This window comes from Trachypithecus francoisi, unplaced genomic scaffold (assembly GCF_009764315.1).
Source record: "Trachypithecus francoisi isolate TF-2019V2 unplaced genomic scaffold, Tfra_2.0 Lachesis_group21, whole genome shotgun sequence".
Lineage (NCBI taxonomy): Eukaryota > Metazoa > Chordata > Mammalia > Primates > Cercopithecidae > Trachypithecus > Trachypithecus francoisi.
In genome coordinates, this window is record NW_022681467.1 from 27,727,105 (window position 1) to 27,738,677 (window position 11,573).

At 48.8% G+C, this 11,573-nt stretch overlaps 1 protein-coding gene across 2 annotated transcripts in view; it reads left to right on the forward strand.

Annotated features, from left to right (window-relative positions):
* POFUT1 (protein O-fucosyltransferase 1) overlaps positions 1-11,316 on the forward strand; it is a 33,168-nt gene extending 21,852 nt beyond the window's left edge. The window contains exons 5-7 of one of the 2 annotated variants that reach the window (XM_033186081.1): positions 1,243-1,435; positions 4,085-4,327; positions 7,748-11,316. In XM_033186081.1, the coding sequence (XP_033041972.1) occupies positions 1,243-1,435; positions 4,085-4,327; positions 7,748-7,936 (625 nt within the window). In that variant the 3' untranslated portion in view covers positions 7,937-11,316. The remainder of the gene's footprint in view (positions 1-1,242; positions 1,436-4,084; positions 4,328-7,747) is intronic. The other variant, XM_033186082.1, reaches the window with a different exon arrangement.
* Positions 11,317-11,573: the final 257 nt, after the last annotated feature.

Consider the following 11,573-nt stretch of genomic DNA (forward strand, 5'->3'; position numbering starts at 1 on the left):
TAACTGCCAAACTGTTTTCCAGAATGGCTGTTCTCATTTTACACTTTTAAGGAAAGGATTTTGGCTGGCAGAAGGCACTTCCCCACTCCAGCTGGAGAGAAGTATACGGAGATCTAGAACTTGAAAGTGCATTGTGAACATGGAACAGCAAGGTGTTTCATGTTGCTGAGACGTAGTCTGGGTTTAGCTGAAGAGGGAACACAGGTTTGCTCCTCATTTGTTCAGTCAAGAAATACTGACCAGGTGCAGTGGCCCTACACCTGTAATCCCAACCCTGGGAGGCCTAAGTAGGCAGATCACTTGAGTCCAGGAGTTCGAGACCAACCTGGGCAACATTGTGAAACCCCATCTCTACAAAAAAATATAAAAAATTAGCTGGGCCTGGTGGCACGTACCTGTAGTCCCAGCTACTCAGGAGGCTGAGGTGGGAGGGTCTTTTCTGGAGCCTGTAGTGGAGTTGCAGTGACCCACTACACTCCAGCGTGGGTGACAGCAAGACCCTGTCTCAAAAAAAGAAAAATAAAAGAAAAATATTTACCAAGCTCTTGGGTATGCCAGACATTATTCTGCGCACACTGTAACCACTGCCTTCCCACAGCAGAAACAAATGTGAAATAATTATGAGGTGTACTGTGTATGAAGGGGGAAGCAGGGGCTTGGGAGGGTGTGATAGGGGCACCTGCAGACCTCTGCTCCCTTCCATAGCGCAGGGACCGTGCCTGTCTTGTTTTCCCCCAGGCCCCAATACATAGTAGGCAGTCAATACATGTTTTTTAAATGTTGAATGAATGATTCAAATCCAGTGTACATAGTCCCTGTGAGTGTGACCTGGTCGTTGCTTCTGTAAGCAGCTGCATGTCCCAGTCCCGCCGTGTAGATAAAAGGGCAAAGGCTTGGTCCAGACACCCCACCCTGGAGTGAATTACCGCACCACAGATTGGAAGCCAGCGTGACATATAAAAGGTTGGAATGCTCTACTGTAAAGTTTTAATTGTTCAACAAGCAAAGAGGATTGTAAATTCCCTGCGGCGGGACAGTATTGCATATTGTGCCTGTTGCCGCCGCCACCAAGGTTCCTTATCAGCCCGTTGGTATTTCACAACCTCTCGTGCTTCTTGCATGTTACAGGGGCCCCTCCGCAGGGTCTCTGGGGCATGGTGCAACACCATCCTTTTTTCCGTGGGGGTGGCAGCCAGGCTCTCTGTGCGTCCTCTGACTTCCCTCATTCCATCTCCTGTCTAGATTTTCTCCAAAGGAACATCCGGTGCTTGCCCTGCCGGGAGCCCCGGCCCAGTTCCCTGTCCTGGAGGAACACAGGCCACTGCAAAAGTACATGGTATGGTCAGACGAAATGGTGAGGACGGGAGAAGCCCAGATTCACGCTCACCTTGTCCGGCCCTATGTGGGCATTCATCTGCGTATTGGCTCTGACTGGGTAACTTCCCCCTTCCTCTCTCACTGGCTAACTTGGATGTGTCCCTGAGCAGGGCCCCGGCCTGTAGGGATTGGACCCGCGTCCCAGCCAGAGCAGAGAGCTCTTGCTTGGCCTGGTTCGTGGGATTGTGTCCCATCATCCCACTGCAGTACACATCAAAATGTAACTCAGGAGTGCCTGCCGGCCAGCTCTCACTGTAGCGGCTGCTGTTTTATCCACATTTTACAGATAGGTAAACTGAGAAATCACGCCAGACCCCAGGTCAGGCAGCAAGCCATAAAGAGGCCACAGTCCAGGAGTCCCCTGTCCTAGCTCAGTGTCTGGCTAGTAGACTCTGTATTGAAAAACAAACTATGGGCCGGGCGCGGTGGCTCAAGCCTGTAATCCCAGCACTTTGGGAGGCCGAGATGGGCGGATCACGAGGTCAGGAGATCGAGACCATCCTGGCTAATACGGTGAAACCCTGTCTCTACTTAAAAATACAAAAAAAAACTAGCCGGGCGACGAGGCGGGCGCCTGTAGTCCCAGCTACTCGGGAGGCTGAGGCAGGAGAATGGCGTAAACCCGGGAGGCGGAGCTTGCAGTGAGCTGAGATCCGGCCACTGCACTCCAGCCTGGGTGGCAGAGCGAGACTCCGTCTCAAAAAAAAAAAAAAGAAAAACAAACTATGGAGATGAGGCGTGGCTCCCAAGAAATGAAGATGTCATCCTTCCAGAATTTGGAGGCTGTTTAAATGTGCAGAATCCTTGTATTCCAATGAAGTTTTCACCTCTGTGTGAAAATAACAGAATCAGTGTAGACTGTTGCCTTAATTGACTTAAGAAGATACGTAGATATGTTAGAAACGCTCATTGCAGAAAACTTGAAAAATACTAAAATTAAAATTAACTCATAGCCGATTGATGAGGTAATCTTACATTTTTACATTACTAAACTCTCCCCTTTCCCCCCACCCCCACAAAGAAAGGGAGCCAGACCCAGGATATTTTATGAGTGGCTCCAACCAAACATTCAAGGAATAGTAATTCCCATCTATACTTTCCTACAACATCAAGAGATATAAGATGCTATTTTTTATAAAGCTAGTATAACACTAATACCAAACTCAGATAAGGTCAGCTCAGAAAATTATAGCCTATTCTCGCTTATGAACACAAATGCATAGATCCTAAGTGAAATATTAACAGGTCAAACCCAATAACATATTAGCACACAACACAAACATGTAAAATCTATCACAAGAATGTAATGAAATTTACTATATTAAAACCCAAAGAAGAAAAATCATATGATCATCTCAATAGAGGCCAAGAAAGCATTTGATAAAAGTCACCACCTGTTCATGATAAAAACTCATAACCAACCAGAAATAGAATGGACCCACCTTACCTTGATAAAGGCTATCTCTCGAAACCACAGCAGATGGCATACCTCCTGGGGAGCTATTGGAAGTGTTCCCACTGTAGTTGGGAATCAGATAAGGCTACCTGTTAGCACTGCCACTGTTCAGAATTCAGTGAATGTCCCAGATAATGCAGTAAGACCAAGCAAATTAATTTTTGTTTCAAAAAGCCAATATCCCACCACCCAGAAATAACCACTGTTAACTCTTTTGATGCATTTTCCTCCCTCAGTGCTTTTTTTGAGACAGGGTCTCCAGACTCCGTCACCGAGGCTGGAGTGCAGTGGCAAAATCACAGTTCACTGCAGCTTCCACCTTCTGGGCTCAGGTGGTCCTCCCACCTCAGCCTCCTGGGTAGCTAGGACCTCAGGCATGCATCACCACACCTGGCTAATTTTTGTATTTTTTGTAGAGATGGGGTTTTGCCATATTGCCCAGGCTGGTCTCCAACTCCTGAGCTCAAGCCATCAGCCTACCTCTAGGCCTCCCAAGATGCTGGGGATTACAGGTGCGAGGCACTGCGCCTGGTCCTCAATGTTTTCTTTAAAAATGTAGTTAGGGGCTGGGCACAGTGGCTCACGCCTGTAATCCCAGCACTTTGGGAGGCCGAGGTGGGTGGATCACGAGGTCAGGAGATAGAGACCATCCTGGCTAACACGGTGAAACCCTGTCTCTACTAGAAATACAAAAAAATTAGCCAGGCTTGGTGGCGGGCGCCTGTAGTCCCAGCTACTCGGGAGGCTGAAGCAGGAGAATGTCATGAACCCGGGAGGCGGAGCTTGCAGTGAGCCAAGATCACGCCACTGCACTCCAGCCTGGGTGACAGAGCGAGACTCTGTCTCAAAAAAAAAAAAAAAAGCGTAGTTAGGCCAGGCACGGCTGCTCATGCCTGTAATCTCAGCACTTTGGTAGGCCAAGGCGGGTGGGCCACCTGAGGTCAGGAGTTCAAGACCATCCTGGCCAACATGGCAAAACTTCATCTCTACTAAAAATACAAAAATTAGCCGGGCATGGTGGCAGGTGCCTGTAGTTCTAGCTACTCGGGAGGCTGAGGCAGGAGAATTGCTTGAACCCGAGAGACAGAGGCTGCAGTGAGCAGAGATCACGCCACTGCACTCCAGCCTGGACGACAGAGTGAGACTCCATCTCAAAAAAAAAAAAAAAAGTAGGGTTTTCCTGTATAGCCTGTCTTTTTCCACTTACCAGGGCAGTTGCCAGTATTTAACCCTGTTCCCTGCCCCCCATAGAAAAATGCCTGTGCTATGCTGAAGGACGGGACTGCAGGCTCGCACTTCATGGCCTCTCCGCAGTGTGTGGGCTACAGCCGCAGCACAGCGGCCCCCCTCACGATGACTATGTGCCTGCCTGACCTGAAGGAGATCCAGAGGGCTCTGAAGCTCTGGGTGAAGTCACTGGATGCCCAGTCGGTCTATGTTGCTACTGATTCTGAGAGTTACGTGCCTGAGCTCCAACAGTTCTTCAAAGGGAAGGTATGTGCGGGCCAGGTGGGAGTACAGCAGGAAGGGAATGAAAGGAGGAGTCAGGGTGGTCCCACTGCCCACTGCATGCTTCATGGGCTCCCCTACAAGCCTTTTGCCTGGATCTACCGTTCCTCTCCAGTTCCTACCTTCCTTCAAACCCCAGCTCAGAGGCCTCCTCCGCAGTCTTTCCAGGTTTTCGTCCACTCCTGGAGCTCGCGTGTCCCTGCTGGGACCTTCGCGGCCCTGTATCATTTCTTCTCTTGGGCACTTTCTGGACTGTATGAGACTGGTGTCGAAACATGTCTTACTTCCTCCCCGGAGCTGTGGGCTCCTTGAAGGCAGGATCCAAGGATGACTTACTGTTACATTCGTTGATGTCTAGCCTGGTGCTTCAACCTCTTTGGGACTGAAACCCTGCCTTACCATCACCAGTGTCTAGGACAGTGCCTGACACTTAGTAGGCAGTCAGTTTGTTGAATGAGGATGTAGAGAATGGGCTCTGGGGAGAGATCCAGTATAGTGGAGGAGTTAGTAACAGAGACTCTGGAGTCAGAGAACTTGAATTTACCCACTGTGCAGCCTTGAAAAAGTTATTTGACCTCTCTGTGCTTCTGTTTCCTCATCTATAAAATGGGATTGAACAGTACCTATCTCACAGGGCAGTTGTGAAGGTCAGATGTAAAGAAATTGAAACAGTTCCTGCTACAGAGTAAGTGCTCAATAAAGTTAGCTATCATCAATAGTAGAAATTGGTGGCTGATGAAGGAAGGAAAGGATCTTTGTGCTTATAAACCCTTGAAGAAGCTATGAATAGTGAGTATTCAGTACATGAGTAAATACTAGAATGGAATGTTATTGGTCAGTGCTTACTGTATCAGTGAAGAGTAATACTCAGGTAATGAGTACGTATTGATAAAATAACTGAATTAGTATTAAGCATTCCATAGGACTTTGTAGGATGAGTGAAAACTGTAAATGCTGTGCAGGCCTTAAGAGGCAGACACTGGGTGCCATTGGCTTTATATCAAGGGCCTCCCCTTCTCTCTCACCCCAGATACACAGGAAGCTCCAGTGCAGAGAGGAAGTGCTAAGTCAGCACATTCTAATCTCCTCCCCACCTACTGAACAGAAAATCAGAGCTGGGGCTGGGCACAGTGGCTCGTGCCTGTAATCCCAGGCCAAGGCAGGAGAATTGCTTGAGGCCAGGAGTTCAAGACCAGCCCGGCCTAACATAACAAGACCCCATCTCTATTAAATAAATAAATAATAAATAAATAATAAATAAATGCAGAAGAAAGATATAATTAAGAGAAAATCAGAGCTGAGAGACCTCAGGGGTCGTCTAACCCAAACCCTCTTTTATAGCTGAGGAAACCAAAGTCCCAAGAAACGATAGAGTTTACCCAAGCAGTCCCAGAGCTAATTATAATGGGCATGACACAGAGTGGGTATGTTTCAGAATGTGAGTGGAATTGTTTGGGGGATTTTGGCCATGATTAAACTGGTATTATTTCTTTGCTACAATCCAGATAGCAGGATGATGATTCTTGTTACATCAGAAATCTCTGTGGAACAGCAAAGCACTTTCAGCCCCAACTCTGCCCACATTCCCCTCACCTACCTACAACCCCCAGCTACCTCTGTACTAAGCTGAAGCATTTGGAGAGTCCCAGGGAGTTTTTTTTGTGAGTTTTTGGAGTCTGTATCTGTTGTACCTTGAATCTCTTGCCATTTTCTATTTCCTGTCCCTATGCCAGTCTTCTCGTCCCTCCCCACCCCTCAACTCCCTTCTCCATGGGTTCAGAGGCCACCCTTATCCTGAACTAAGCCTTGCTCCTCCATTAAGCTGGTCCAGTGCTGAGTAGGGGTACCAATAAATAAGATGTGGTCCTGCCTTCCAGGGCTCACATTCTAGACCCAGGAAAAGAGACTGCAGGGAGCTAATAACGTGTGTCACAAGGTAGGTTCAGGAGCTTACTAGAGAGATGGGCAGGTCCATTCATTCACCTGTCCACTCACCAGATTTTTACTGGGGCAGGCTCTGTGCTGCACCTGGCCAGCAGTGGAGAACAAACCAACACAGCTCTAGCCCCAGTCAGGGGCAGGAGATGATGCTAATCAGAGAATCACTAAGGGGTGAAAACTATAAGCAGAGATGTGTGCTCCAAAGTAGAGCAGCAGGGTTCTGCAAGAGTGAAGAGCAGAGGACTCTGGCCTAGGCTGGAGGGCCAGGGAGTGCTTCCCTAAGGTACCACTGAAGCCGAGATTCGAAGGAGAGCTAGGAGCTACCAGGTAAAGGGAGGTGCACCCTGAACGGCACAACATGTGCAAACGTCCTGAGGAGGGCAGGAGCCTGGGTAGGGGCTGGAGCTCAAGGAATGATGGGGGTGGGATAAGAAGAGGCCCAACGAGGGCCTTGTAGGCCACGTTCACAATATGTCACCCATATCTGAAGGGCAGTAGGGCATCATTAAAGGGTGTTACACTTGGAGGGTGGGAAGGACAGATGCAAGGTTATCTCAAAAAGTTTCTTCTGGCTGCTCTGTGGTGAGCAGACCAGGAGAGGCAGTGAGGGGACCAGGAAGAGGCTGTTGCAGTCCATCAGGCAAGAGATTGTGATAATCAGGCCCAAGGAGTGGCGGTCCCTCAAGAGAAGGGTCCACCTTTGGGGAATATCTTGGGAGTAGATTGGACAGACCTTGGGCTTGGATTTGGGGTAGATGGGAGACAGAGGCATCCAGCCCAGAACTGGAAGGTGTGGGGCTCTCTGTTCCCCTATGGTTTGGTGGGGAAGTCCATCAGGCCAGGGCTTTAGGAAAAACAAAACTTGAGCTTAGCCTTAAGAGTCTCGTCAGGCCAGGCACAGTGGCTCATGCCTATAATCCCAGCTATTTGGGAGGCTGAGGCAGGAGGGTCACTTGAATCTTGGAGTTCAATACCATTCTGAGCAACATAGCAAGACCCCCTCCTCTTAAAAAATTGTTTTAAATTAACCACATCCGTGGTGGTGCACACCTGTAGTCCCAGCTACTTGGGAGGCTGAGGTGGGAGGTTGCTTGAGCCTGGGAGGTTAAGACCTGCCTGGGCGGTGTAGCAAAAACCTATCTTAAAAAATAAATAAAATAAAAAAGTCTGGTCGGTATGTTAATGGGTGAAGAAACAGCATTCCAGGCAGAGGGAACAGCACAAGTGAAGGCATGAAGGCGTGAATGGTCTGTTTGGAGCTGAGGCTCCTGGAGCGGGGAAGGGTGGAGTGGGCCTAAGCAACAGCTGGGCAATGCTTCCCTCAGACACCGAACCACATCTTCCTCCTCTCTGCCCCTCCTTTTGTGTCTATAACTGCAGCCCAGGGAAGAAGGTTGGGGGTGTGGATGGCAGGCCTTGGCCTGCAGCCACCCCAGCTTATATGCTCTGCCCTTCCTCCTGCAGGTGAAGGTGGTGAGCCTGAAGCCTGAGGTGGCCCAGGTGGACCTGTACATCCTCGGCCAAGCCGACCACTTTATTGGCAACTGTGTCTCCTCCTTCACTGCCTTTGTGAAGCGGGAGCGGGACCTCCAGGGGAGGCCGTCTTCTTTCTTCGGCATGGACAGGCCCCCTCAGCTGCGGGACGAGTTCTGATTCTGGCCTGAGCACCAGGCCCTCTGATCCTGGAGGGACCAGAATCTGAGCTGGTCCTTCCAGCCAAGCCTGGCAGCCAGAGGTGCTCCGGGATTGCAAACTCCTCTTCTCACCTGGCAAAGATGGAGAAGAATGCCAGGAGCCCCTGGAGGAGGGAGACGTTCCATATCCCAGGGCATAGGACTTCCAAGTTCCTAGGAGCAGGAGCATCTCCCATTGCACGTACTTCCTGCTCTTCTGGGAATTTCTCACACCAGCAAAGCAGTCCAGCCTCCATCTTTCGGTCCATTCTGCTCTGAACAGCCTGGGATGCTGAACTCTTCAGAGAGATTTTTTATAGGGAGATTTCTATAATTTTGATACAAGGTCATGACTACCCTAGAACTCTCTGTAGTTTTTGAAAATCAGTGAATTCTATTAACGTAGGTACCTAAAGTGACCTTAACTGAATGTGGACGAGGCTGGGGCTGGTGTGAGTCTTTTGGCTGCTTTTCAAGGTGTCCCCCAGTGTGGCCCTCAAGAGCCATCCCTACTGCCTGGCCAGAGCCATTGTTGTCCCCCACTTCCTAGGCCATTTCTGGAGTTTGGGGGATGAACATTGTCCTGCGTTATAAACACTATGCAAATGGAAGTTATTGGTCGTAGTGCTGTGCAGCGCTCTGTGGGCGACCAAGCGCCACTCACATAGCACGTTCCTGGCAAGGAGCACATACCATCAAGTCAGACTATCATGGTATTGTTCTCAGAGTCTTTTGGTGATTGGTGGCCACTGCAAACCTGGCACCATCAAATCTCTTCTGATCTCTTGCCCCAGCAGGGCCTGGTTGGTAGAATGTTGGCATTAGGTTGATATCTAAAGCCTGTTCTCCCAGTCTCCTCCTGCAGCTGGAGCCTTCAGGCCATATTCTCACAAGGGAACGTTTGCCAAGGTTCTGACCACATAGAAGATGCCCAGCGCCCAGAAGCCATCGGAATTATCAGTGGAGAAGCACCTTTTGACACTTCCCTTCCGTTGTAATCTCTGCCAGCACCATGAGGCTTAAGGTGCTCTAAGTCGTGAGTGTTTTGGTCTCTCAGATGCTGCAGTTTTAACAATCCATGACTCCCGAGAGCCCATGGTTTTTTGACCTTGTGGTTCTAAAATTCCATGTCTGACCCCTGTAGATCTTTTCCCCACCATGTCACCTCCATTGGCTTTTGATCCGGGAAAGGTGGCAGAGCCTCCACTGAGCCAGGCCAAGAGCTCCTTGCTGGGCCTTCTCCCTTGGTTACCTGTGGGAGGAAACATTTTTTTGTCAGGTGCAGCCTGGGTCAGTGCTCAGAGGTCACAGGGTATCAAAGATCTCAAACACCAAAGTCAGCATTTGCTACATAGAGCTACCACCCAACTCTAAGCAGGAGAAACTGTACAGAACGGGCCTTGCTATTTTTCCCTTTTGGGAAAACAATGAAGTATTTTAAGTCCTGGGTGGACTGAGAGATGGTTTGTCTGTCCAGACTTGCTCTCAAGCCTCATCCAGAGAAAGAGCTGCAGATGAGGGAGACTGTACACTCTCTGCCGCCACTAGGTTGTAAGCCTGTGGCTGGCTGGCTGATTTCATTTTGGAATTCATTTGCCATCCACAGCCTTACACTAGGCAAACACTTTAGAGTCTGGGACTCCAGTGGGGCCATCCGATTTTTTTTTTCCCCCAGGACAGGGCCTTGCTCTGTCTCCCAGGCTAGAGTACAGTGGCATGATCATGACTCACCTTGACCTCCCAGGCACAAGCGATCCTCCCGCCTCAGCCTCTCTGGTAGCTGAGACTGCACACCTGGCTCCAAATCACCTTGATTCACATCAGCAGTAATAATCACTTGTGTTCTGAAAGAAAGAGCACCAGAAGTTCTAGCAAAATTGAGTTGTGTTCTGTGAGCTAGCACTTTTTCCTCTGGCCCAATTTTCTTACCTATAAAATGTTCAAAGGCCCACATCAGCTAAAGCATGTATATAAGAGCATGTTGTAAACTTGAAAGAGACAAAGACACAAATGTGGTTGTTGATTAATTTGACTGCCTCTCATTGCTGGTCACCTCCATGCCAGGCCCTGTGCTTGCTAAGTGCTTTATGGGCATTCTCTTATTTATTCCCCAGCCCTGGGAAATAGGAGCTGTCATTATCCTTCTCTTTCTGCACAAGGAAAAATTAATGCCCTGAGAATTCTCATAATTTTCCCAAGGCTGCCCAGCTTGTGGTGTTAAGCCAGAATTAGACCTCCCAGAGCCAGTTCCATTAGCTGCCATGCTCTGCTGCCTCTAATTCACAGAATGCACTTTCCACCCTGTGTGCCATGGAGGCCTCCTATGGAAAAATGATCAGCCACCTTACCTTCTGTTGGGTTCCTGCTGTGAGTCTACCTATGCCAGAAGGATTAAGGAGGGGAGGTTACCCAAGAAACAAAGCCCACATGTAGCTTACAGCCCCCATTGGATAGTTACTCAGTACAACAGTCATTCAGCAGGTGTTTGTTGATCACCTACTATGTGTCAGGCTCTATGCTAGGTACTGGGAATGCAGGAGAGAATCAAGCATAAAGTCTTTGTTCTCAAGGAAGTTGCATTCTAGAAAGTAGCAGATGTAATAAATATACTGTGGGAGGTGTTGATAAGTGCTGTAAATAAATATAAAGAGTTTGGGAGCAAAAAGAGGGAGTGGATCTATTTTAGATAAGGAGCCCAGGTAAGACCTCTCTGAAGAACTGCCATGAAGGAGGGGGGAAGCGCATTCCCAGCAGAGAAAACAGCACATGCAAAGGCCCTAAGACTGGAGTGTGTACCTGAAGAGCAGCCAGGAGGCCAGCATGGCTGGAGAGGCAGGCTTAGGCAGGGAACCGAGCAGCAGATCAGAGCAGGCGAGCTGACATTCTGCAGCCTGGACAGCCATGGCAGGCAGCTTTTAGTTGGAGAGATAGGGGAAGCTTCCTAGGGTTCTAAGCAGAAGAGGGGCATGAGCTGATTCACGTTCTGAAGGACCTCTCCAGCTGGCCAGCGCCGAGGAGGTTGGAGAGAGAAAAGGTGAACGCAGAGAGACCAGTGCAGGGCTGTTACAGTGTTGCAGGTAAGAGACTGGGGTGCTGGGCACCCCTAGACTAGGACTTCAGTGCCCTCCTCTCCCAAGAGACAAAGGCCATTGCATTGAAGGAAGTGGGAAATGATTAGATTCTGAACATATATAATTATTTTTCAGTCTTTTTCAAAGATACAAATATTTACATAGTTTTAATTATGCAATATATACAAATTAATGTCCTATTGTTTTACTTAATAGTGTATCATGTTTTCCCTGTTGGTATGTAGCCTGGATAAATGCTCTTGATTATAAAAAAATCTACCAAGGAGTGTTCCATAGTTTATTGTTTTCCTATTATGAGAATTTAGGCCAAGTACGGTGGCTCATGCCTGTAATCCCAGCACTTTGGGAGGCCGAGATGGACAGATCACTTGAGGTCAGGAGTTCAAGACCAGCCTGGCCAACATGGTGAACTGTCTCTACTAAAAATACAAATAATAATAATAATAGTAGCCAGGCGTGGTGGCACATGCCTGTATTCCCAGCTACTTGGGAGGCTGAGGCAGGAGAATGGCTTGAACCTGGGAA